The sequence below is a fragment of the Eimeria necatrix genome, genomic scaffold, assembly GCF_000499385.1.
Source record: "Eimeria necatrix Houghton genomic scaffold, Enh_scaff167, whole genome shotgun sequence".
NCBI lineage: Eukaryota > Apicomplexa > Conoidasida > Eucoccidiorida > Eimeriidae > Eimeria > Eimeria necatrix.
This window is the reverse complement of record NW_013652353.1, coordinates 10,188-36,703: the sequence shown is the minus strand read 5'-3', so window position 1 is coordinate 36,703 and position 26,516 is coordinate 10,188. Positions and strand designations below refer to the sequence as shown.

General features: G+C 52.3%; 3 protein-coding genes across 3 annotated transcripts; all 3 read left to right on the top strand.

The window, feature by feature from the left end:
• Positions 1-2,491: 2,491 nt before the first annotated feature.
• On the top strand, positions 2,492-12,853 carry ENH_00019950 (adenylate cyclase, putative; the record flags this gene model as incomplete). The annotated part of the gene is made up of 33 exons (XM_013579413.1): positions 2,492-2,528; positions 2,907-3,043; positions 3,230-3,341; positions 3,547-3,625; positions 3,735-3,783; positions 3,893-3,973; positions 4,129-4,255; positions 4,455-4,633; positions 4,870-4,957; positions 5,090-5,393; positions 5,503-5,572; positions 5,668-5,775; positions 5,879-5,978; positions 6,112-6,203; positions 6,323-6,429; positions 6,582-6,720; positions 6,932-7,080; positions 7,203-7,318; positions 7,485-7,603; positions 7,716-7,870; positions 7,985-8,099; positions 8,213-8,393; positions 8,470-8,522; positions 8,671-8,784; positions 9,098-9,209; positions 9,297-9,423; positions 9,537-9,613; positions 9,779-9,886; positions 10,035-10,461; positions 10,579-11,920; positions 12,060-12,115; positions 12,331-12,443; positions 12,621-12,853. The coding sequence occupies 33 exons, from the start codon at positions 2,492-2,494 to the stop codon at positions 12,851-12,853; spliced, it is 5,406 nt and encodes a 1,801-aa protein (XP_013434867.1).
• A 2,674-nt stretch (positions 12,854-15,527) lies between these two features.
• ENH_00019940 (hypothetical protein, conserved) lies at positions 15,528-19,117 on the top strand (the record flags this gene model as incomplete). The annotated part of the gene is made up of 3 exons (XM_013579412.1): positions 15,528-16,067; positions 16,386-18,261; positions 18,471-19,117. 3 exons carry the CDS (start codon positions 15,528-15,530, stop codon positions 19,115-19,117), a joined length of 3,063 nt encoding a protein of 1,020 aa, XP_013434866.1.
• Positions 19,118-21,515: 2,398 nt separating this feature from the next.
• On the top strand, positions 21,516-25,844 carry ENH_00019930 (hypothetical protein, conserved; the record flags this gene model as incomplete). Its single annotated transcript, XM_013579411.1, has 6 exons — positions 21,516-22,955; positions 23,390-23,496; positions 23,774-23,995; positions 24,568-24,761; positions 25,070-25,173; positions 25,731-25,844. The coding sequence occupies 6 exons, from the start codon at positions 21,516-21,518 to the stop codon at positions 25,842-25,844; spliced, it is 2,181 nt and encodes a 726-aa protein (XP_013434865.1).
• Positions 25,845-26,516: the final 672 nt, after the last annotated feature.

The window sequence follows — 26,516 nt, the reverse complement described above, 5'->3', positions numbered from 1 at the left end:
ACCACTCGGCCATCCAGCCGAGAGCCCCGGCGAACTGTCACTGCATCAACAGAATGAATTGTTTACGATCTTTTTCAAAAGCACTGGCAGTCTAACGGCAGGCTATCGCTGGTAGCCGTGGGCACTACCCAGTGCAGCTCGTAAAGTTTTGTCTCTGTCGGATGGTGCAAGATACTGCTAGTCCCCAGACCTCTACAGGTTAAAACGTATGCCAACCACGCCAGACAAAAACGCATACGTTTTGCAACGCTCACGCAATCTAGTTTTGTGACATCCAACAACGCACTTCAAAATGTGAGCAGATCAAAATGCAAGAGCTCGCGTAAAAATGCCTTCCCAGGCAGCCAGGCGAGAGGGGGCTGTCAAACAGAAAAGACGCAGTCGTGGTGACAGCGCCTCTAGCGGGTATACGCAAACGTTCTTCAGAGATGTATTGGCGAGCCACTGGTCATCTGCTACTTGCCCACACCCGGCAAGACCGGTGGAGGGGCTTCTTGCTTTGGTCCGGCTCTTAGCCATCATGTATTGGCTTAAAAAGTGCTCTGCAGCCCCAACACGCTTCGTCGCAGCTATGTGGATATGGCTCGGGCTATAAATACAAAACGCAGCATACAACACAGGATGGACTTCCAGACAGGCATTTGTGCCAGGGGTGCGAATTCGCTCCTGCAGCGGCTGTAGCTTGTTCAAATAAACACAAGCGTCGTGCAGCCGCTGAGCTTTTCGGATAATTGAATGCAGCAGCTGCACTTGCAGTCCAAATGAAGAAGGCTTCAGAAGCAGAGAGTCATAGCGACACTGCAGCCGCTGTAAGTCGCAATCTCCCTTGCCCTGAGTAGCCTCTGAAGAATACGGCGTTTGCAAAAAGTCTGGATGCAACAGGGTTTGATCCACATGCACTGCTTCAACGTCTGGAGAGGCAACAATTTGATGTGCTCCACCATTGGCGGTCCGCGTGTTGTCGTATGACGAATCTTCTGTCTGGCGCTCAGTTGCAAGGATATTCAGATGAGAAACGAAATGAGGGATTCCCAAAGTATCTGCCATCGAGCAAGCCGGTAAACATTGCATACGCGCGCCTGAGTTCTTTCTGTCCTCTGAGAACATCCTCAGACTGTGTTGCGTAGGGTGAGCTTGCAGCCGCCTGCACGAGAGGTGCGGGAAAGCTGTGACGCAATGACCAGAACGCAGTCCAACTAGGGCCGCTTTAACTTTTGGATGCTTTCCATGCTCATCAAAAGGCTGGTAAGTGTGCTTTGGAGCACTGGCTGGTGCCACAACGGTTACGACGGGAACAGTCCCCACGCAGACACTGGGCTGCTTTCCCTCAAGACAATTTGAGTAGCGACAGCGCACCCCACAACGCCCAGAAGCCGAACGAATTGCACGAACGATTGAAGACCGGAGGTAAACAAACTCTGTTATCGCTTCCCGGTGTGGCTTCGTTGCTAGCGAAGGCGAGACCGCCAGCATCGTTGGCGCTGGCTAGCCCTTGCTCCCCGTTGTCAGGCTGCAAAAGCCAAATGATCTCGAAAAAGCTATATGACGTGAAAAGCAGCAGTGTTGTCCCTTGAGTACTGCTTCAAGCACACGCCGCGTCAGTGCGGCATGCGATGGGGGGCCCCTTATGGCGCTGCTGGTGAGGCGGACACAGACATCCATCAAAGCACATTGTACTCTAAATGGTTTTCTTGTAAAATTCTCATTTTCTTATGTCAAGCGAGAGGCAGATAAGCATCAGATTAAAGCGACCCTGCCGAGGCGGTTGGTGGGCCCAATGATGCCACGGAGCCGCAAAGGGTCCTATTTCCATGGAAATTGACCAGCATACTTGGGAATCGTAAGAACTTTATACGAAGTTGCTTTTTGAAGAACATGGCGATGTGGAATCAGCAAAATCGGCCAATATTTGTGCATGCGGCTTGGGCGGGGCTGCTGTAAGTTCTCATCGAGCGCCTCAACGCTTGCCAGGGAAGCTCCTTGGGTAATGCCGCTTAGTGGAAGGATTTGTGTTGTGTTGAATGTGCTGAATTATCAACAAAGACATTGAACTGAACGGGTGCAGCTTCATGCTCGGCTGCCACACCCCGCTCAGTGTTCGAGCCACTGGCTCTATCGAGGTCCAGCGACAGCGCAACTGCAGCGCACGCGGTGATTCACTCTGTAGAGTTGCTGAAAACCAAAGCATCTACGAAAACAGATTCCCGAGTACGTGATAATTTTCTTGTGGAGCCACAACAGAGGACCACATGCGTCACTCACTAGCGCGCCAGACAGATCGGCCAGCGGAAACAGCTTCGATGTGAATGCTTTGTGGAGACTCTGCGAAAGTCAGAGACGGGCAGCAGCTTCACATCAGTAGAGATGAGTTCCTTCTAAAGCCGTTGGGGAGATTTTAAGCGTGCGACAGGTAAGTCTACCTGACGCTGGCCGGAGGCAAAACCCTCGCCACATTGAGAAGATTTGTGTCGCGAAACCACCGATCCACTCCATGGGGAACCGCCTGTATCGAAGAAGCCAAAACGATGGTGAGGCAAATGGGGGACTGACGGGGCAGACGATTGAACGAATTGAAGTAGACCTCCGGTGCAGTTTTCATGCTTTGCTGTGAGTGTAGCGAGGGTTACTGTTAGCGAATTGGGTAGGCACGTTGCTCTTTTTTCCTCCCAAATAGCGCGATGGTGCACCGTCTACACACAGCGTCCCCTATGGGGCATCCAGCTGATCTTGCACGAGCCTTCTGACACTAATGCATCTGCTTTCGCACAGTATACTCGCTTTTCTCTGCAAGCCGCAAGAGGCTGTTTTGCCTTGCTTAAGTGAAATGGCAGGCAAGTGACTCTACACGAGCCAGCCAGAACTCGATGTAAGCTGCCAGTGTGATGTTGTGTGTTCGCCTTCAAAAGGGAAGACGCCGGCGTTTGGCCCCGGTGGTCTCCATGAAACTCTCCAGTCTCGCAGTGGATCCAGCGTGAAGCGCCTCTCTCGAGCACCAGAGAGGCCACCGGCCATAGAAGATGTGTCAGACTCCCTCGTCTCCGGTGTAAGCTGTGGTGTACCGTTGGACTGAAGTGCGGCACTGACAGCGCATTTTTTCCGTCTCACTACTACACCATTAGCTTTTGCGACGCTGTTTATGGATATGTTTGTGTGTCTTGTTGGTTCTTGTTGGCCTTTCCACCTAGAAGGAAGCACTCGCTGCTAAATGTCTGCCGTTTCCTCTCATCAGGGCGATGCCGTTTCCCAGGATTGGCGGTGGCTTGCCTTGCGGTGCGAGCGGCGCCTGAATGCATCCATGCAACAGCGGACTGCTAAGCAGGCCAAGATTGCGGACACGCTTGGTGAGATAGTCGTCGGCCCGGAGTTTCCAGGGGTAGTCGTACTTCTTTGTGGGAAGCTTCTTGGTTCTCATGTGCATTTCTTGTAGTGCCGATACGCCTGGTTGTTACGCGGAGGTCTTCACTGTTCTCTAGCTCTTATTTCTCTCCACCTTGCATCGTAGAAATGGGCAGCAGAGTGGTTGCTTTTGTTGTCTTGTCCTTCAAGGCCATTCACTGGATGTCCGGCAATTTTCCTGTTTCGTGCCCAGGACAGTGCTGGAAGCAATCGCGGATAAGCGCATCAGGTTTGGCAAACTGCTACATTGGTTGGCCGACAAGGCTGCGTATAATTTCGCACTTGAGGTTTGGCTTTCCGTGCTATGCGACAGAAGGTTTGACTGTTGAATGTTACAGGTACTCGGATGACTTCGACGTACAAGTTGAGAAGTTTACTGCTGCGGTTGTAAGTCTCCCTTGGCTGTTTTAGTAACGGGGCCTCTGGCCTGCTTGATAACCGTACGTTCAGCGCCGATGTAATCTGAGTACCCGCTTGTCACTCGTAATGAATGCAGGTCTTCTGCGACGCTAGCGGCTTCACAGCTCTCACGGAAGCGCTGGACACACAACCAAACGGAGCGGAGCGCCTTGGCGGTGTAAGCTATGAGACTAAAATGTGCTCATTTTGGACGAAACCAAATAGAAAATGTTCCTTCAGGCGATTTCGAAGCCGTTTGGAAAGGTTTGAGAGGGTTGTGGTCGCAACAAGGGGTAACTGACGTGCATCATTCTCGGCGTGTGCATCCTTCAGATCATTAATCAGTTTTTTGACAAGATCATTCGCATCGTGCATTTTTGGGGCGGCGACATCATCAAATTCAGTGGCGACGCGCTGACGATTGTTTGGCCAGTTGACGACGAAGACGATGATGATGAATGTGCGGCTGCTGCAAGCTGCTTAACGAGTTTGAGCACAGTTTCTGTAGAGAGGCTCTGGGGGGAGGCTAGAGTCAGTGCGGTCACTACTTGAACAGATCGACACGAGGAAGTGAATGCTGCACCACAAGCTCTACGTGGCAGTCGAGAATCTTTGTTGCTCTCAGCTGCTTGGAGAGCTTTGCCAACTGTTGCATTCAGATGAGAAGGACGGTGTGGAGGATAATGAGTATCGTGTAGACGCCAGACAGGCTTGCCTTCTAGCAGCCAAGTGCTGCATGAATCTTCACCAGTCTCTTCACAAATACCCAACAGGCTTTGCGGGAAAAACCTTAACCCTTCACATTGGAGCAGGTTTTGGGCGAGTCACGATTCTCCAGGTCAGATTCTCACGCGACCCTCTGTGCCACTGGCCTTGACTCAGTTTTCTCCTCCATGTGACGACACTGCATACAGCTCTGTGGGAAACATGCAGATGACTGGTGCATCTCCACGTTAGGACCAACATGCGGACAAGCCGCTCCACATTACTCTTGTTTGAGACAAAATAGAACTTATTACGATCTTGAAGCCTGTCAGCCTTTGTTCTCACTCCAAGTTCTTGGCAACTGCGCAGGTTGGGGGTATCATGGATCGATGGGAGTACGTGGTAGCTGGAGCTCCTTTAGAGGAAATTTCTATCGCGGAGCCGCTAGCCAGCACGGGTGAGGGGTCCCTGGCCAGCCTTGCCACCTTCAGAAGCCTTAAGTTTCCAGCTTTATGCAAACTGGAGGCATCCGTCTTCTGCAAAGACTAGCTTAATGGATTTTATGCATTTCTACCGTTGCGTGCGTCAGGCGAAACTGTTGTATCTCCTACCATGGCGGAAGCAATGCATGGCGTTGCTTCGCTGGAGCCGGTAAAAGACTCGCCTCCGGGAAGACAATTCTACCGGTTGTTACCTCACGCTGACGATTTAGTCAAGATTGCAAACGAAAAGCGACGTAGCAGCAACGCCAGCGCTGGGGGAGAGGAGTCAAAGAACAACGTTGAAGAAGAGGAGCTTGAAGCAATTCACAGGGTAGCCGACTGGCACGTGTCGCCACCTCCTCCACTGGCGTCAATTGAAGTTGACGCTGACGATGTAGACTTATTGCGGAGGTACGCGTTGATTTTCTCCCAACTTGTGAGGCTGCACAATCTCGGCCAGTGTTGTATCTAGTACGGAGCCTTACGTTGATGCGTTTTGAGTCGGGTCGGTGGATCGCAGGTACATACCGCCTGCCGTTTTTAGAAGGCTGAAGTCTGGCTGCAACGTGTTTTTAAATGAACTGCGAACGGTAAGACTCGTTTTTTCAATATTCTAGTGTGACGCTTTCAGTTAACAGCTGCGCATTTTCCAACTTACTGTCGTGTATTCCTGCATGTGTCGCAGGTTTCTGTCATGTTCATTTGCGTTCGGGGACTGGATGTGTCATCTACAACTGGGAGCCAAATTGCCCACAAGCTCATGAAAATGACCCAAAAGGCAGCCTACACCATGGTGCGCTGGCTTCAGGCAATTTAGCTCTGTTGCCGTTCTTGAGTTATGGCGCTGACCGCTGACAAAATAATGCATTCATGGTGTTGAATTCTCTTTACCACAGGAAGGCTCTGTCAATAAATTTCTTGTAGATGACAAGGGTGTTTTGCTGCTCGTTATGTTTGGGCTACCACCGGTGTATCACCTCGACGATCCAGTTAGAGGTGAGTGCTAATGTAAAATCCGAGTGCAGATCTTTGAGGAAAGGCTACAGCAGGAGCACGGCAGCAGCTTTCCGTTGGCTACAAACAAATCTGCTTGCTTCGTTCACTGTGTTGGGCTGGTTTCCTACTTTAGCCATCATGGCAGGGCTGCGCGTGATTGACGGCATGAAGATGTTTGGACTTGATGCCGGGATTGGAATCACCAGCGGCCGTGTATGGTGTGGGGTACGCACGATCAGACACGGGTAGAGCACTTGTTGGCAAAGCTGATACAGTAGCGCTTGGCCGTAGGCAGCTTCGAAGTACGCAGCAGGTGCTTTCACAAGCCACTGCTTGGTGTGCAGACTGTGGGAAACGATTTGCGGAAAGAATACACCGCGTTGGGGGACTTTGTCAACCTAGCTGCGAGGCTCATGGCAAAGGCAGGTCCCCGAGAAGTATACGTTGACGCGTGAGCAAGTTGCGAAACACCTCCCAGCAACGTGTGCAAACTGCTAGCCACCCAACCCACACAGCAGACGCTCGCAGTATCATGACAGGGTTGGTCGTCTGGGAAGTGTGTAATATTCAGTGGATGATTTGTGCTGGTGTTGTGTACAACAGCAACACGTACCGCTCTGCCCAACATGCTATGGAATTCCAACAACTTCCGAGCATGATGGTCAAGGGGAAGGAACATCCCATCGAAGTGTACATGCCTACCGGAGCGCTAATCAACAAGGTCCAAACTGGCCCGGAAATGGTAAAGCATTCGGTTGTATCTCAAAGACACTGCGTGGTTTTCGTTCGTTAAGGCAACGAAAGCTTCACTTTTTAGCCGCGGTTCGCCGTAGGTTTAGTAGTGAGGATTACAGACCCCACTGTAGTTCAAGAGGACCATTTGTCCTGCCTATCTATCGCTTCTTCGAAAGGGCGTGTGAGCATTTTTGTGTGAATGCGTCTCCTTACAACAGGAGCCGCTTTTGTCTTGGCCTGGTTGGCCTTGTCGGAACCAGTTGAAAAGTATTTTGGAGCCGTCTACGATGTACAAAAAGCAAGGAACAGCTGTTCGACCTCCGTTGGACTACCCAGTGCCATGCGGGCCTATCTTCGCTCATGAATGGTGAGATCGCCAGTAGTCACACACACAAATGAGCGCCGTTTATCAAGGACTCCTGCTCGCGCAACAAAGTGCCCTAGCAACGATGAGTACTACACTTTTATTTTTCGTGTGAGTTGCTCCAGGTATGAGCCGTACATGCCTCAGTTGCAACCTTTATTGGAGGTCGGTGGGGTGATGGTCATCAGAGGAAGGGAAGGCCTGGGAGCGAAAGAGCTGGAAGATTACATTCGCGACTTTGGTGAGGAGCTGTGGTGAGAAGTTGTATACCTTGTTTCACGTTTAGTAGACGTATGTGAATTATTTGCTGAGCGCATGCACGAGATGTGGCGTTCTGACTACACTAGGGCCTATGCGCAGAGAGAAAACGGCATGCTTGCATTCAACGAAATGCGGCATTTTTGCAGGTTCTAAAAGATCGAATCGCCAGATGTTCTGCATCAGCAACATGCCAGACTCGCCCAACCTTAATATTGGCAATGTTCCCCTGCTTGCGTGGAGAAAACTCTGCACTGAAATGGTTGAAGTAAATTTTTGAGGGCTAGGATATTCTCCCTGTAGTTCCGGGATGGCTTAAGTGCCAGGGATTAGCCTCTTGTCAGCGCCTGCTGGTACATGTTCTATGATGGGTTTCATAGGTGAGCTATGCTTCCAGCTTGCCTGCAGACCTTTATCTGTTCGCGCAGCGGTGGCGTGTCAGTGACAACCGTGAGAAGAAAGGCTATTCGCGCATCGACCGTGACAACTCAGTCTACGGCCTTACTAAAGAGCTTATACATCCTTCTTTCCACTGGTACGTTCCGTAGTAACTGCTGGTGCTTATACACTTCGACTTTACAGACATAACATGCAGTTGAGTTGTAATTTGACATATCGTTGGAAAGCTTTTGTCTAAAAACCTTCGCAGGCGTCTTGAAGAGATGAAAACAGTTGTACATGGATTGGTTCTGCCCCACGAACTGCCAGAAAACCAGCGCCTTGCCAAGGAACGTCGAAAGTGCATGAAACGACTTAGGAAGCAGGTAGGTCATCATGTGGGGACGTCGCACGTGTTGTAGCAGTAATTATATGAACAAACAGACAAAGGCCGCAGCGGCACAAAATCCGTAGTTGCTTTTGATGTTTCGAACTGCAGGGATACGTGCCGATGTCACCCACCATGGCACTCTTGCACAGGCCAGCGGAGTGGGTTGAAGAGGCTGGGCGCCGGATGACACCCGTGCACGCACTCGTCAAAAACATCGGTGTTGATCTGGGACTTGCTGCAGCTGCTTCAGGCACGTCAGCTCACCCACTGTCACCTCAGTCTATTCCAGGTCACTGTGTTAGTTCACAGGGGAACTCACAAAAGCTTGTTTATGCTTTGGTTGGAATATAATTCTTCGTGCACAGATGAGAGCGAGACGTCAGATAGTGACGAATCAACCCCAAGATATTTGTACGGGGTAAGTTTAGCGAAATTTGCACAGAAAGCGCCACAGAACGCGTCATTAACATAGCGCTCAGATTAGTTGATTTGTAAGGGGTCAATTCTTTCCACCGCTTTTCCTGACATTGCACGTGATTACCGTGTCAACTGATATCCGTTTGCAGTCAAGCGGGGAGTCGATTGCCCCAATAATAGCATCTCTTGTCAACGGGTTCTCCCTCTTTGAGAGCTCTATTGTTGTCCTACATGTTCGCACCGGCACTAGTGTCTTCGCTGAGGTATGTTCCTAGCCCACATAAAAGCGCTAGGCATGCTTCTCATCCGCATTGCACATTTTGCACATTACATTATGTGTTTCTCTCTGTATGGGCAACCCTCTCTGCGCGTTCTCATTTTTGTTCAACGTAGATGGATCGAGACAGCTGGAGAGTTGCTCGCCTTGTTGCTCGGGTTTCCCTAGTACGGCGCCAACACCGGCTTGACGATGACATGAGGAATTTGAAGGAGTGGCGGTGTAAACATTCGCGAAAATGCTGGTGGTGTACGTATTCAGACACTGCATTTCTAGTGGTTATTTTGGTTTTTCTTCAGCCCTCGGTACAGCAGATTCGTGCATTTCGTCTTTCTCTTGGTAGTCCCCGTTACCAGACGCTGCACAGTATTCAGTACATCCAACACTTGGATCCACAACCCCACAAGCCAAGTGGCATCAGGAGTCTCTGAGTTGTACTGGATTGCAAATAGAAGAGGTCTCACGCTGCAGATTATTTTTTCTGACTGCTCTGCACAGGCAAAGGGTACCGCACGGCTACTGTCGTGGATAGCAGCGGGAAGGAGAACCCAGTGCAGTCCACGACTTTGTGCAGACCACTTCCGTCACAATTCTACCAGCCGCTGGTTTTTGTTCTCATCTGCAGGTAATGCATCGAGCTTGTAGAGTCTCCGCCGATAGCATTGAGCACGCAGCGCTTGTTCCATTTGCGGAGTACGATTAAGAACTTATGTGCAGCTGTCCTTGTGCGGTTCTCAGTGATACCACTGATAATGTCCCTGAGCAGCAGCAGCTTGTGCAAATGGCCAAGGCCAACAACGCCTACATAGAACTACGTAAGCCTTATGGATGGAGAAGCTCACAATATTAATTTGACGAACAGCCAAGTTTCCCTGCATTGCATAGAGCGTTCGTACATTCTTCCTTTTATAGCTTTATGCTCCTTTAATCAATCAGCTGAGTAAGATGTTGCTTTGCCGAATTGTTGCCGATGTGTATAGGCAAGCTGACTCAAGATGAAACCGCAAGCTTTTTGGCCCACTGCTTGCATATAAACCGCAAGTATTTGTCCTTCGAGCTCGTGCACTATGTACATCGGGTCTCTTCAGGTATGTGTCGGGTATGTGTCGAACTTAACGGGGAATTTTCGAGGCGTACAGAAAACGAATAATCCTGCACTCCACTCACTTCCGAGAGGGTTCTTCAAGGCTGAGACACTATGCGTTTTTTGGGGTGTTTCTTTCCCGTGCTTCGCAGGCATCCCGAAGTACATTTTTTTGACGGCGAAACAACTGGTGAAGGACGGGCATGTTGTGCTGAAGGAGCGAAAACGCAAGAACCGTGCCTCTAGTGAACTTCTAAGAGAGAACACTCTCAGTTTTGAGCTGCGGTACAGACGTCTGCTGCTTCAGCGCATGGGAAAACAGTACCAGGACCTTCAGCAAGAGTATGAAACCCCAAGGGGAAAAAAAGCAAGAGCACGTGCGGCCGATCAAGAGGCCTCAGCTGAACAGGCAACGTCCGATGATTCCAGTGATGAAGACGATACAGAGGTCCGCTACGTGGACGACGAAGTGATCGTGGCGGTGATTGGACTGTTGAAGACATTAAACCAACAGCGGATTGCGCTGGGCTTGGAGCCAGATGAGGTGTTTATTCCGAACTCCTCTGCGGACGCAGAACAGTAAGGACTGCCGCAGCAGGTTTTCTCGTAGAGGGAAATCACTGTGTGGAACTGTGTCGAACTTTGTAAGTCTTTAACTCTTGCTGAAGTCCTTGGTGTGTACGTCTGAACCTGCAGGGAAGATTGGAGGAAGCAGGCGCAGTACGACGTATTATCCCCTTCTTGCATGCCTCCCGACGCAGCGGCTCTCGAGCTCATGCCACCGCCGGCCTCTGTACTCAGTGCTGTTTCTTTTTCTCTTGACGAGAATGACGATGGCGAGCCAGTGCGCTCTCCCTTCTACTTAGCGGAGTGCTTCCGCAGGCGACTAGTAGACTGGGGCTCGAAGGACACGAATAAACCCAATGAACAGAACAGAGGCGACCATCGAGACTCAGCGCATGCGCATGAAGAACAACATCCCGCGAGACGTTTTGCCTCAAGGCGTCATGGGCGAAAAACTAATGGTCTTGGAGGAGGTTCTGTGCACTGCCGTGTGGGACTACAGGAGCAACTCGCGCAGGAAGACAGGAGCCGAATTCGTCGGGGCAAGTTGACGGACGCCGAGTTCGCTCTTCTCTGCTTCAGACCTTCATGGATGCCGCTTGACTTAGACGATCTCGCGGCCCTGCGTAAAAGCCGCAGACGACGTGTAGCCCAAGCAAAACACTTGGAGTGGGATAGCGATGCAGAGGAACCAATTGTGAAACAGGGAGACACGGAAGACGGCGGATGGGGAATAAAGCGTTACTGTGAAGCGCGTGTTGTTTCGAATTTGAACTCTCTGCCTTTTGTTCCCCAGCTTGTTGCAACGTGCATGTTCACTGTAGAACGACTCCTGCCGGAGGAGCAGATGATGGCTAAAGTGGCTTCAGTGTTTCCTATAGCGTTTAGACCCACAGAGCTTCGTATGGCATACCCACGGCGTATGCTTTCAAACGAATTTTATGATCTGGTTTATCACCTCATATGTAAGGACGTTTTGGAAATATGTGAGCCAGCGTCACAAGAGGAACAAGAAGCTTTGAGTCACTTTATTGGGGCTTCTTCAGCGAAGACAACCGCACAGAGCACAGTCACCACAGCTACGGGCAATCCGACAAAGGCAGCAGACGGCACTGCAGCTGTCTGTGAAAAATCAGGGAACCTTCTCGACGTGCCTGGCAGCGGACGGGCAAGGCACAGCAGCATGTTAGAAGATACTCCGTTTCCAGGACTTGGCCCGGGACACGAACGCCGTCCCAGCGTTGTGAAGGCAGGAGGCATTGTGACGCCAGCGAAAGTCGCGGCTGCAGGCAGCGGGAGCGATGCCGCTCAGCAAGACGAGTCCTCAAGTGATTCCAATGCTGCACGGATTCAAAGAGGCTTTGAGGCTGATTTGGCGGCAGGCTGCGCTGCAGGAGCAGCGTGGACCAGTGTTCTTGCAACACCCGAAAGAAAAGAGGTCCACATTCGGTTCACAAGTATAGCTCTGCAGCGGGTGAGAAACAGTAATTACATGGCGCAAAGATTGATTTTAGTCACTTCCTTGTTCTTTCCTCTGCACCGATTAGTTGATTTTAGCCGTTGTAGGCCGAGATGTTATTTTGTATTGTCCTTTGTGTATGCCTATTGAACAGGTCGTTTCGGACTTGCTGCTTTCTGATGAGCGGAAGTGGCTTACACTTGTGTGCCGGTGAGACATTTTTGAAGCCATTGCAGCTGTGGCGGTTGTTGACTTCTATTTTCTATGGTGTTCATTTTAAGAGCCTGTTTTCATTTAAACTACAGGCATGCAAATCCGGTAAGCATAAAAGCGTCTTGCAGTAATGTGATTCGAATTAGCGCAATCGCGGTACATGTTTACAGTTGTGGGATTAATGCATTGCGTTGTTATTGTCTGTTCCTAAGCCGCGCGCTGGCTCAACGATTTGTTACTGTTGCTGACTCCCAAGTTATTGGTAGGGGTCTCGCTGCCCCTTCCTCAGAGATTACAGGGGAGACTGGCTCTGTCGCGCAAGAAGGTATGCAAGCGTAGTTGTTCCTTTGGGTGTAAAGACCGGGTTCCACGGCTAGATGTCTAGTGGTGCTTCCTTGGCTTATTTGCTTGGCTAATTTTACGTGGGACGGAAATAGTATCTTTGGCCGCCTGGCTGGTTCTGACTCTCCATATTTTGCTGCTTCTGCTATGCTCTGTGCAGAGGCTGAGACACATGACAGCATTCCAGAGTCGCTGCTACGGGGCGTTTTAGAGGCGGAGAGGGAACAGCATACTCGCGCAGCGGAGCAGAAGCAGAAGTCGTCGCAAATGGAAAAAGCAGACGTTGCCGAAGAAGCGACGCTACAGGAACAACATCCAGCAGTTTCCAATTCAGTGGCAGAGAGTGGTGCAGTTGTCGATGCGGGGATGCCAGAAACTGACTTGCAAGCTTAGTTGAAGTTCACGTGACATACAGTGAATTTTTTGTGTTCCACTGAGGGGCAGTCTCTTGTTTTTGGAAAGTATTTGCAGGTGTCCGGCTGTTCAGTAATTAATTCTAAATTAGGTCAGCGAAACCGCATCGAAGTTCTGTCCACTCATCTATCCCAACCTTGTGAGCCTGGTGCCTTAATTCATCCTGTAGCTAGCTTTTCAGTCTGCAGGTAGTTCAAAGAGCGCGCAGCTCTGTCGGCTACTAGCCTGAAGCTGAGCTCAAAAGTTGAAATACAGAGTCCAGCAGAGTTTACCACAACACCAACTTCGATGCAACCGTTTGTTGCGACTGGCACGTGTGGAACTGTCCTCTTCAAAGCTAGGAGCTTTGGCTTTGAGGCCTTCGTAGTCAAATTCCCGTAGCGCTACACTGGCCTTCAGCAACCAGCGAAGGAGGGATCTCACTAGTTGCAGCGTGACCCCGCGTGCAGATGATTATCTCCAGCCCACTGAGCATGCTGCAACATCCGGCAGAGTTAAACAGGCCTGCATTTTCGTGGCTTTCTCGATCGAGCAACAGTTAACAAGCTATGAGCCATGCTCCAAATTTACAGAGCGTTCGTCTTTCCCAGTATTGAATAGCCACAAGCCGTGTATCTCACAAGTGATGTCCTACGAGCCTTCCGCAGCTGTGATTTCAGTGCGATGGCGGAAAAGAAAGTTCCCGCCTTCACAGTAGACCAATTGGGGGCAATAGTGTGACCGCTTGTCGCTTTCCTTATTATTATTTTGGCACTGTCTGGGACATAGCAGCTTAGCAGCCTTTAAGCTGGCTCTTTTCCGCTTCTTCACTAATGCTGCGTCGAAGTGTTTGGCCTAGGAGGGCTTTTCTGGAGAGATGCATGTAAGGACAGCCGGACGAAAAGCTCAGCCCTTAGGGGTGAAGAGTTCAGAATCCGGGTTCAGTATTGCATATTTTTCGTTCAATATCACATCATGTTAGCTTGTAACCCAAAAAGACCGAACGTTTTTCCCTCTGATGGAAGACAATGCTCTCTATATAAACAAGCGCCTACGCATTTGTGCTTGAGGATTCTTCTGCCTTAAGAGTAATGGTCAAAGGCGCATCGCCTAAGCGTGAATGCAGACTACTAGAAGGCTGCTAGTGAGATGCTTCACGCAAGGTGGTTACGAGGGGTACACTGGAAAAGCAAATGTGCACTGCAGGAAAGCGAAGGGAGCAATAATGCTTTTGCTTACGTAAAAGGTTTCGTTCATATCGAGCATAACTTAACAAACGAGGAAATGGGAGGCCCTTTCGTTCATATCGAGCATAACTTAAGGGCCTCCCATTTCCTCAGCGCGCAGCATTGCGAACCGGCGCCAAGTGGCAAAATGAGGATATCTAGCGAGTCAGTGATCAGGACTTGCAACAAAGAACTTAAGCTTCCTAGCCGCGTCGTTTCCCAGATGAGGCCTATTATTCTTTCTCTTGCCTCTATTGCTGTGCTGGATTCTAGTGAGAACTCACAGCGCATTATCAGCGAGGCATTTGGTACTGCTGCGTGAAATGTCACAGGCATTTCTGCGCTGACGATTGCTGCAGGGTGCGGGCCCTTCTGGTGTGTCTGTTCCATTTCTTTGTGCTCCCTGAGCGCTTTTGTGTAAACACTCAGTGCTAGGGCAAAGCTGCTAGTAAAAAGCTGTGCGGGTGCTTTATTTGTCTGGCAGAGTTCTGTGAGCCAGGCCACAATTCTTCTGCTCTCGGTACATTGTCCGGCACCCTTTGCTGGCCACGGGATGCGACCGGCTTCGCAGGAAGTGAAAGAGCACTCAGCAGCACTCCACTCGGCATCAATTAGAGCTGTCAGTTACGTTATAAACGAATCACCTCCGACTCTGGAACGTCCTGCTTTCGTACACACGATTGTCTACGTGAGCCTTACGCAGAACTCCATCTACAGTGAAGGTTCGTTCCAAAATTATATAGGATGAACCGTTTCTTGACAGAAGTTCAAGGTAAAAGACATACAATTCAATCATTATCCCTTCTGCTCCCTTGTAACCTGTCAGTCCCCCTACCTGGCCCGAGTCAAACAGCAGAGCTTGCCAACAGGCGAAAGCTGCCTGATCCACTTCAACATTTTGAGGCATAAAGTAGCATCTACATTTGACCCTGAATTTCTGGGTGGGGGCTGAAATTTAGGCCGCATGCTAATGCGTGACGGGATCACACGCTCTTCCTCAACACACACGGCTGTCGATGCTCAGGGCTTCCGTTTGGTTACAATACTTTCGATCGAGCCCACAACGCAAGCAAAGCATTTTTCTTCTTTCAGCAGAGTCATAAAAATTGTCAGTAGAGGTGTAACACAGCCCTATGCACACGTCCGAACCAATGGACCACCGGTGAGCCAAATGGGGAGACATTCACCCCATTCACCCCATCCTTTCCCCACTGTTCCTGGCGCTCCGAGTAAGGCAGAGGCTGCTCATAGAGTCTCTTTGGGATTAGTCTGCATTGTTCTGTTGCTTTCCAGTGAGGCTGGACTTCCGAACGGGCCATGCAGCAGCTTGGGCGCTGTCTTCGCGACACCCAAGTTCTGGGACTCTCTTCTTTCGCGCTGACGCTCATTTTCCCCGCTTCTCGGCAGGATTGTCATTTAGAAGGGTCGTGGATGTTTATTTGCTCACAATGAATCGCCATGAGGACAAGAGTAGCACAGCTGCGGAAGGTTCGTCAGATCCGGCAACGGTCCCGTCCATGCCTCACTGTGTGCCTTCTCAAGCCTGCTTGTGCCCAGTTAGTCTACAGGTTGGCATGGAATTGGCTTTTCTAGTTTCCCGAATCCACAAAGTTCGTGGGGGGCCCCAACTTGATCCTCCCGAGGACGAAGATGACGGCGTATCACCCCCAGGCATTCAACAGCCGAATGCGCACCTAAAGGGTAGTCATGAGGACGAAGTAAATATTTCCACTGAAGTTATCAGGGAGAACGAAGGCTCCCGTGGGCAGGGGGGTGCCGACGAGCCGCCAGGCAGAGAAGGTGGGCCCGGAACAGGGGTAGGTTGCACCCAGCAGGCGGATGGCGAAGGTCATGCAGACACCCAGGAGGGGCCTCTCGCTGCTACGCCTCTACTTTTGAGTTCCAACACCAGCTGGCCACAGCTTCTCAGCGCTTACGGCTTAATACACCCCCCAGTGTCCCGGTTGGTGGAGCGCTTACTGCTTCATGTGAGCCCCGCCTGATCTTTCCCTTGTAGAGGCAACACCGCAAAGGCCACGCGAAACGAACCGCTGTAGGATGAGGGATTAGAAGGGAGTGGGAAGAACTGTAGCGTCACGCTGCGCTGTACTGCATGCTAGCTTCGGTTGGCTGTTTCTGTAGGGACTGTAACGGGTTGGCCTCCCCTGACTATGATTCGCTTACTGCGGTCTTATTTGCCAGTTTTGTAGCCAATCATCTTCTCCAGTCTGTCTTTCTGGAACCCTTGTGCACAGCCGCCCCAGACGTCCACTCACCCGACTCGTATTCGTGCTCTGTTGCATCAGGCTTTTGCGTCGACCAAGGAGTCGGCGCGGCTGCTGGAGAGCAGCGAAGAACTGCCAGTTGCTAGCCTGCTTCTCCAGTTGCTCTCTGAAGGAAGCTTCAAAGACGTTATCGTCATTGCTGCTCCGAGTGCCTCTCAGCCTTCCGACAGCTCCCAGAGCCCACAGAGTCAACACAGCACGGACTCCATGCCTGCTGGCTCACCTGCTGTCTGTAGCAGTGACTCCGGCTTCAGTGGCAGCGACGGAGTTGCTGCAGCGGAGAATGCGGAAGTGGTATTGCTGCAGGCTAGCAGCAGCGAGCAGCGCGAGCAACCACTGCAGCAGGAACAGGCTTCCACCCTCTCTTCATCAGCAGCAAGTTCCGACCCGGAAGCCCCTCGTCAGCGCGAACAGCTTGACGGCGCGAATCTGCACTCAGCCGCTTCTGCTGCAGTTCGCCGCATCCGAGCGTTGCTGGAAGAGGAGGCAAATGAGGCGGCTCAGCGGAGAGAAGAGTCCGAAAGTGCAGAAGACGATCCTGCTCCTCTAGCCAGCAGCGCCAGGGGCCCCGGGTGTCCTGAGGAGTGCATACTTGCATCTGGAAGGCTGGAAGCACTATTTGTTCCCTCAACTCCCCCTGCATCCTCGCATACAGACGACTCGGAAGAGCCCGGAAGCTCCTCTGCAGAAGAGGATTCTGCCACGGGAAACACTGCAGAGAACCAGAGGGAAGGTCCGGCTGGGCTAGCTGCGCTAGTCCTGGCTGTACCTTTTGAAAGTGAAGACGAGGACTTGGGGGCTTCAGCCCCGCAAGTGGAAGAGGATGAACCTGCAGCGGTTGGTGCAGCCGCGCCGAATCCAGCGGACGGGAGTCTCAACTTGCATGGGAGGCCTTGCGATGGAAACCTCCAAACGCAGTCCGTACCCGCTGGAAGAGGCCCATGGGTGGAGCCACAGCCGGAGGCAACTGAGGATTTGGGGAATGAAGGGCAGCCATGCGACCTTCCCCAGGAGGCTGGGAGCGCCGCCCATGCTGTGGACAGCGGACTTAGCTATCTCAACGAGCCTCTCTCCGTTGGCTGTTGTTTATCTCCGATTGCCTTAAATGAACAGGGGCTACAGGGCGAAACGCCGCTGCAGCCTCCAGGGGCGACAGGAAATACGGGGTCCCTGCCCTCTCAAGACGTGCAATCACAACTTTCCACTACCCAGCTTGGGTCGCGAGGTCGTCGGAACTCAGACGATCCACCAAGTCCGCTAGTGACTGGAATGCGGGCCGCAGCGTCTTGTTGGGGTACAGTAGAAACCCCTGAGACTGCGGCCTTGGAGCGACAGCCTCCAACTCATGTCTTTTTGAGAAGCATGCTTACAACGCTGCCTCAGTTTCCAGCATCCCGGTGCCAGCGAACCGACTTTAACAGGCGGCGCTGGACAGATGGATACGGTGGGTTTCCGCAAAGTGGCCAAGTAGGACTGTATGAGCAGCGGCAGCTGGCAATGCACCAGCAGCAGCAGCAGCAGCAGCAACAGCAGCGTCCAGTGCCCTTCCTGCACGACCCCCGCCCGCAGCTCACTGCCCGCGACGGTCCTCACGCAACCAGCAGCCTCTTGGTTACTACGCGCCCTTCGTTTCCACGAAGGGGAGCTCAAACTCAAAGCACGGTTGAGTATGCAAGCCCTGGATCCGGGCGCGCTGAAGGCGCTGCAAGCGAGAGGTCTCACCAGACAGATCCCCTGTCTTTTCCTTCTAGCACTCAAGCCGAGACAGTCAGCTCGCTGCACAACCTCGATGAAAGACAACAGTACTGCCAACGATCGGCTCACGCGCTGTTGGAACCCTCAGCGTTCAACAGAAGCGGACACCCGACTCCTATTCAAATGGAGCGCCCCCCTAGGGGTAAGTGTGACAAGGGGAGCCACTGCGCGTAGAAATCCGATTGCAAAGTGCAAATGCATGCATATTCACCTGCTGTGCTCGTGCATGTAACTATGAGAAAACGCAGACAAATTTGCACACACAGTTTTCTTAGAATGACGGGCGACCACGAAGACGTCAGCCCAGAACGGCAGCAGTTGTGCCTTTTCACTTTGCTTTGCTGTGCTCAGCAGAATTCCCTCTAAGGGCAGTCCTGTCTGAAGAGGGTCCCCCAAGACCGTCAGGATATTCTGCGCAGCGCCAGCTGCACGTCAACTCGCCCATACATGCATACGGGGCTGGAGCGCCAATGTCTGCGCTTCGGTCGAACGCTGCGCGGGATGCTATGCTAGACTTGACAAGCCCCCCCAGATACCCTGCGGAGACGTGGGCTGATGGTGGCTATGGGCAGTTTCCGTTTTTTGCTGACAGAAACGCCTCTGGTGGTGCAGTTGCAGGCGCTGGCAGCAGCCGGCCTTCAGCCTTTGCAACGGAGGCTCAAAGGGGCCCCACGCTTCCCCCCAGGCCGTTCTTGCGAAGCAGCGGGGCCGATCAAGGCCACAACACCGGGCCCCCCATTGCCTCTGACTGGTCTTTGCATGCGAATTCACTTGCAGAGTCCAGGGACCGAGAACAAAGCTTCTTTCCTGGACAACACCTTCGCAGCGCCAGGCGCCATGAGGGGGACTCGAATGAAAGCAGCCAGCTCTTGCAGCAGCACGTTGTCGAGCAGTGGATGCGAAAGACAGAAACCCACATGGAAGGTCTTGAGCGGCTTATGCAAAGGCTCCTCGCAATTATGGAAGCTGTGGAGGCGAGGGAACTTGGACTGAATTGAGAAGTGTCTATTTTCCGTTTTGTTGCGTAGGAGTGTTGCCTTGTGCTTATTACAGTCAGACCGTTGAGATGTACACGATGTTCGTGTGCATGCGTGAAGTTCATTTCTATTTCTCTTGTTCCACCCGTGGCATCAGTATATGGTGCACACAAGAGGCCACTGACTTCGAAGCAGCTTCAAGCCCATAGAACAATTTGTCACTCGTGACATTTGCGCTTATGGGACGAGACCGGCGTGGCGTTTTGTGTGTCCTGAAATCAAGCAGTTAATGGATAGACACAATACGTGACCAGCTGGTGCTGCGGCTTCTGCTATCCGCGTCTTGCCGTTAACTCGGCAGCGTTTGTTGAATAGTGTGCTGTTTGCAACAAATCTTCGGGCCCGCTTCCTAACGTTTGTTGGCTTAAGGTTTTAGGTGTTAGATACTCAGCTTTGATTTCTAAATAGTTGGGGTTCCGTTTCAAAAGGTGTCAGCTCCCAGGGCTGTCGCTAAGGAGCCCCTTCTATGGTGGCGTATTCTTTTCAGTGGCTCATGGAGCTAGTTCACCAGTTGACAGACGATTTACATATTTTATTTGTCTTTTTAAAGGCTTCGAAGTCCTGTTCTCCTCCCCAGTGTGAACGCAACACGGAAGACAAGTGCTCGGCAAGCCACTAGATACAGACATGACCGACAGCAGCAATGCAGGTTTTAGAAGGGAGAGTACATTCAGTTCATAGTAGCGGTGGATAGGAATATACTCTAAGTCCACAGGTTTGGATGCTTCGTTCTGCATAGACCCAGCAAAAGCAACAGCAGTTGTGGACCCTATGTAGACCCTTTCGGAATTCGATCGTTAACGCTTCAATAATCCCTCTAGGATATCCTCAGATTCGTGCCTTTGTTCCTTACTCAATTTTCATCTACTGTCTGGCAGCATGAACAAATGAGGCACTGGATGATTTCCCTCCGCGTCAGATTTTTACTCGTCCTGTACTCAGTGAAAGAAGCAACCCTGACATGAACAGCATGGGCCACTGGAGTGAAACGAAACAATAACAGAAAGGTTATTTCGTGAAGCTTTTTAAAATCCCGAACAGAAGAATATAACTCTTAATGACTGTCATTTCACGAACTGCCCGTCGGCTATTTCTTTCGCTTGGAGGCGAAGTCCATCTGACGTAGAAATATTGCTGTTGCTGATTGTGGTTTAGTAATTCATTGACTGGTTACAAATCACTAAGTGGCTCCACTGTCGAGTTTGGTGACTGAATGCATTTACGAACGCTCTTGAGCTGTTTTTGCAAATTTGCCGGAGGGCTCAGGAGTTCCAATGCGCTGGTCGCTCAGGAGCTTTTGGGGGATTCCTCGTGGAAATCCGGGGAATTTCGGCGGGAAAAATTCATTTCAGTGTTTTACTTTCCATTTTAATGGAACATTATAGCTATTTTTTGCTTGTCGACGTCGGGCTGTGCTCGTGCACGCATGCGGCGCTCTGCAAGGCATGGCGCAGAAGACCGTCCTGCAGAAACAGTGCCAGACAAGCCCCAGTAGCAACTGAGGCTGTTTCTCATCCGTAAATAAAGTGAGGTTTTTGGGGGGTTTTGGCTGCCGTGGCACCCGGAAGGGTTTCTCAGCAGTTCCCCGCAAGTGGCAAACGGGCGACGTTGCCGCTTTTTTCTAAGGTATTCATTCTTTCGGCGGCGCCTTCTCCTGTCTTAAAGTGTACGCATACTTGATCGCAGCTCTGCGCACTGGGCTGCAGCAGCAAAACTGCTGCAGTAGGAGCAGCAGCAGCGCCCACGCGCAGAACAAGTTCTCCCCTCCGCCTTGTCTGCCGGTAAGCCCAGCCTGAGGACTCCTCTGGATGCATGCGCGCATGCAGCAGCGCATGCGCCTCCGATTCCAGTTCTTACAACTGCAGCAGAAGCTGCGGAAGTGGGAAAGCTGCAGCGAACAGCCCCAGACAGCAGGATCGCGAAGCTGAACGCTGCTGCTGCTGCTGCCCAGCTGCTGCAGCAGCCAGTGCAGCTTTTTATTTGTTTATTTCGCGATATTTCGGATTCTTTGAGGGGCTCTAGGCCTCTGCTGTCAGTGCTGCTGCCCCCTGCGGGGCTTTCGTTCAACTTCGGAGTTCACTCTGAGTGGAAGTTTGTTTCCACTTGCTGTTTGCTCTCAGGCTGCAGCACGCAGCATCCTGATGGAGTCTCACCACCTCCTGAGGCCGTCGGACGTTCCCTGGGGCTGCAGCAGCAGCAGCAGCAGCAGCAGCAGCAGCAGCAGCAGGGGGGCGGGTGCCTGGACGCGCTGCTGCGGGAAAACGTGCTGCTGGCCGTGCTGCCCTTCCTAGCAGCAGCAGACGCCTCCCGCTTTGGGGCTGCATGCAGAGACCTGCGGGCCGCCCTTCGAGCCCCCCGCATGCAGCCTTTGTGGCGGCAGTGGTTTGAGGCCAGCGGCTTCGTGTGGTGGCCCTACGGCGGGGCCTGCAGCAGCAGCTGCCACCGCCAGGTGGACCGCGACGGCTTCCTGCTGCTGCCCCGTCACCAGCAGCAGCAGCAGCAGCAGCAGCAGCAGCAGGGGCTGCGCCACCAGCAGCAGGGGCTGCACCAGCACCAGCAGGGGCTCCACCCCCAGCAGCAGGGGCTCCACCCCCAGCAGCAGCAGGGGCTGCTGCAGCAGCAGCAGCAGGGGCTGCAGCAGCAGCAGCAGGGGCTGCTGCAGCAGCAGCAGCAGGGGCTGCAGCTGCAGCTGGAGGGCAGCGCGTGGCAGCCCGGGGAGCCGGCTGCGGGGTACCGGGAGTTCCGGCACGAGGGCTGGTGCTGTCAGTTCTTGTGGAATGCGCGGAGTTTGCAAAAGTGGAGAAGTGGAAATTGTGTTTTTGCTGCAGTGCCCACTGAGGGCCTCCGGCTTTTCGCGGTGTCTGTACACCCCAAGGGCGTCTACGCCTCCAGGGCCGAGGCCTCGCCGCCCCCCGCCGCTGCTGCTGCTGCGCTGCTGCAGCAGCCAGCTCACTCCCCCGCAGCCGCGCCCTCCCCCCTGCAGCAGCAGCAGCAGCAGCAGCAGCAGCAGCAGCAGGAGCTGGAGCCCTCGCCGGCCTCCTCTCACCGCACTGCAGCAGACGCAGCCGAGGGCCCGCAGCAGCAAATGGTCCTCTTCTCCCCAGGGGCTGGCCGCTGCCTCTCAGCAGCGCTGCATGCAAAGGCAGCAGTCTTGATAGCTGCAGCAGACAGGATCCTGTGCGTCATAGAGCCCCTGGGGGGCCCCCCGGGGCCCCGGACCGAGGGGGGCCCCCGCCAGGGCCCCAGGGGGGCCCCCCCTGCTGTTTCTCTTTCTCCCGTTTCCTCTTGTGCTGCTGCTGGCAGCATTTCTTCTTTGGCTTCTCTTGAGTTGGAGCTCGAGAGCCTTGTCAGTGGGGGCGGCGGGGGGCGCCGCGGCAGCAACAAGGGCAGAAAGAGCGGGGCGATGAAGCACGCTGCTGCTGCTGCTGCTGCTGCTGCTGCAGCGGGCGAGGGCAGGCGGCTCGGCTGCGACCCCGCAGCAGCAGCCCCTCGCGGCGCTGCTGCTGCTGCTGCTGCGGGCGCGGGCGGCGCTGGGGCCGCCTTAGGGGCGAGCCCGGCCTCCTCCGCAGCCTGCGCAGCAGCAGCAGCAGCAGCAGCAGCAGCAGCGGAAGTGCGGGAAATATGCCGCTGCTTCCCCAGAAACGCGTGGCTGGGCTGCAGCGTGGACGCAGCCAGCGGACTCATGGCTTGCTGCTTCCTTTCTTCAGAGCCCAGCAGCAACGGGCGGGGCCGCCGCAAGAAGGGGGGGGCGTTGGCGGACGCCTGCGAGTACAGGGTGTACGACATGTTGAACGAAACCGTGAGATCTTGCACGAAAATGCCTTTTATTTCCTTTTATTTCACTTTTATTCGTTTTTATTTTTTGTTTTTCTTCCTTTTCCGCTTTTTATTTTCCTTTTTCGTTTATTTTGAGGCGCGATCGCGCTGCTCCCGCTTTCCCGATGTGCGCATACACCCCAGATGCATGCGCATTGTGAACTTCTTGTTTTCTGCACTCTAAGTTTGAATTAAATGAATTTTATTCATCTTTTATATTAGTGTGCATTATAAATATGCATTTTAAATACATTTTCGTTTTGTTCCATCATCTTTTGTGCAAATGCGCATGCATAGGATGTCTTAAGTGGCCTGGTGCTGCAAGAAGTGCTGCTCTACGCGTATGGAAACCAGCGATCTAGGGTTTAGGGTTTAGGGTTTAGGGTTTAGGGTTTGTGGGTTTTATGGCTTGTTCAGGAAGTGGCCCAGTTGTCTATTGAAGGTCATTTGGTGCATCGCCTAATTCTTAATTTCGTATTTTCTTCCAATGCGTCCCGCGTGTTCGGCTTTGACAGATGGCACAGGCAAGACACTGCTGCTGCTGCTGCTGCTGCTGCTGCTGCTGCTGCTGCTGCTGCTGCTGCTGCTGCTGCTGCTGCTGCTGCTGCTGCTGCTCTTGGTGTCTGCGCGGCTTCGCACGCGCCTTTGCTGCGCAAGGGTTTGCGGTTGTTGCTGCTGCATCTGCGGAGAAGCTGCCGCAGCAGCAGCTGCTGCCGCTGCTGCTGCTGCCGCTGCTGCTGCTGCTGCCGCTGCTGCTGCTTCTGCTGCAGCTGCAGCGCGTGGGGCGGCGTGCGTTTGCAGGGAGTTTTTCGTGTGGTGCCTGCCGCCTGGGGCTGAGGAGCAGCAGCAGCAGCAGCAGCAGCAGCTGGAAGCTGCAGCAATTGTGAATGCGCACACGGATGGGATTTTGGCTTTGGATGCTCTCGAGACTGCAGCAGCTTTGAAAGTGGTTTGCGGCAGCAGAGACGAAACCCTCAGTCTTTACTCCGTGGACCCTTTGCTGCGGCTCGCCACCTTCACCGGGTCTGCAGCTGCAACACAGCTGCTGCATGCATGCGCATGCATGCATGCGCATGCATGCGGGCTGCTGCATGCGCATGCATGCAGCGGCTCTGCATGCATGCGCATGCAGCAGCCCCGCATGCATGCGCTTTCACAAGTGCTTTTCTCGTGATCTGCAGCAAAACTGCTTATTAAATTAAAACTCAAGTGCTGCTAAGTGATTAAATTGAAACTCAAGTGCTGTAGATACAGTCGAAGTGCATTTGGGTGTTTGGCTTTGTGGGAGTTTGCACGCGGTGTACGTACACCGCAGATGGCTTTCTTTTCAATGATGCTTTGCAATTTGGAGTTAAACATTTATTCATTTAAATTAATAAGTTGCAAAAGTTGAATGTTTATTTATTTTGATTTGTTTCTCCTTGCAAAAGTTGAATATTTATTATTTCGCAAAAAGTGCACATTTGTTCTGTGGACTTGCTTTTTTTTGCAGAAGTTGAAATTAGTGTTTTTAATTAATTTTTTTGCAAAAGTTGTTTGAAATTAATTAATTACTTTGAGTTTTAGTTCTTTTGTTTGTCTTCTTTGCTTCAAAGACACCAGGCCGAAGTCTCCGCTGTCTGCTGGCTGCGCAACGGAGAAGCAGCTCTGGGCGGCCAGGGGCCCCCTGTGGGGTTGGGGGCCCCGGGTGTATCTACAGATGAAGACATGCAAAGTTTTGCTTCGGGGGCTTACGACGGCTCCATCAAAATCTGGGACGCCAGACAGGGAGACGCAAAGAGCCTCCCAGGTGCCTGCTGCTGCTGCTGCTGCTGCTGCTGCTGCTGCTGGAGTGGTGTTGCTGCTGCTGCTGCTGCTGCTGGAGTGGTGTTGCTGCTGCTGCTGGAGTGGTGTTGCTGCTGCTGCTGCTGGAGTGGTGTTGCTGCTGGCGGGTGCTGCAGCTGGGGGTGCTGCAGCTGGCGCGAGCAGCAGCTGCTGCTCTTCTTGGTCCGCCCGCTCCCCTGCGGCCTGTCGCTGCTGGTGCGCTTGCTGCAGCGGCTCCTGCTGCACCTGCTGCTGCTGCTGCTGCTGCTGCTGCTGCTGCTGGGGTGCATGCAGGTCACGGCCTGACGCTGCTAGAACACCAAAATCGAATAACGAGGCTCGCGGGTGTTTGGGATGGCCAAATGCTCCTTTCTGGGGACGTGGACGGCGTAGTGAAGGCAAGAAGTGAAAATAAATAAATATATTTTCTTCTATTTCTTTTTATTTCTTTTTATTCCCTTTTATTTCTTTCTATTTCCCTTTATTTCTTTTTGTTTCGCTGTGCTGCTGCTCCTCATGAGTTCAGTGTGTTTCTCCGTTTTATTTTTGCTGCTGCTGCTCATGAATTCAATGTGCTTTGCTGCTGCTGCTGCTGCTGCTATGCTGCAGCGCGCTGCGTGGCTGAAGCAGCATTCTACTTTTTGCTGCTGCTGATTGTTTGCCAAATGAGGCTTTTCCTGCTGCTGCATTTTGCTGCAAGTGGTTTATTTTGTTTTTGATTTATTTATTTCGTTTCATCTTTTTACGTATTTCTGTTTTCATTATTTAGAAGCTCCAAGTGCGGACCTTTTTACTGCAAGTAATTCCGTTTGTGTTTGAATTTATTTCTTTTGTTTTCATTTTCTAGGAGTTTTAAATGCAGCTCGTTGTGCTGCAACCAGTTCATTTTATTTATTTATTTTTGTTTATATGTTGCAAAGAATTTATTTTTTTTTTATTTCCTTTTATTTTCCAGCTGTGGGATTTGCGCAAATGCGCCGACTCCGTCATGACGGCGAAATACAACGGAGCCATTTTGGACCTCCAGGCGAACCGCGCTTTCTGTGTGGTGCGTTTGAACAGAAATTAATTCCTTTCAACAACAATTAAAGCAATTATTAATTGTAATTATCATTATTAATCATTATTATTATTAATATGAGCCCTTAACGCCCCAATTGCAGCGCCGTCAGCCTCGGGGAGGGAGAGCAGCAGTGCAAGACGCAGCTGTCTGTACACCTCAGCGCTGCTGCAGCGGCTGCCCGCGGGCTGGAGTTTTTCGAGCATTTGAAGTGCTTTGAGCAGCAAATAGGAGTTTTATTTGTTTTAAAGTCCCTTAAATGTGTTTATTGTTTCTTTTTTTGTCACTTGGTTCCTCTTTGCTGCTGCTTCCCCAGGTGCGCGCCAGCCCCCCCCGCGGGCGCGACTCGCTGCACGTCCTCGACTTCAGCAGCAGCAGCGGCGGCTGCCGCTGACGTTTAAATTCTAAATTGAAGTCTATTTGCCATTCTGGGGTGTACGTACACCCCAGAACGGCAAATAGAATTCTAAATTGAATTCTATTTGCCATTCTGGGGTGTACGTACACCCGGCGGGGTGTACGCCCGCCGGGCGCCGGCCCCTGGCGGCGCAACGCCTCATTTGCACCGCAGCAGCAACTGCTGCAACTGTTCTGAAGCCTCGCTGGCCCCCTTGCTGCTGCTACTCCTGCTGCTGCTGCTGCTGCTGCTGCTGCTCGCGCGCCCGAGGTGCGCGGCAGTGC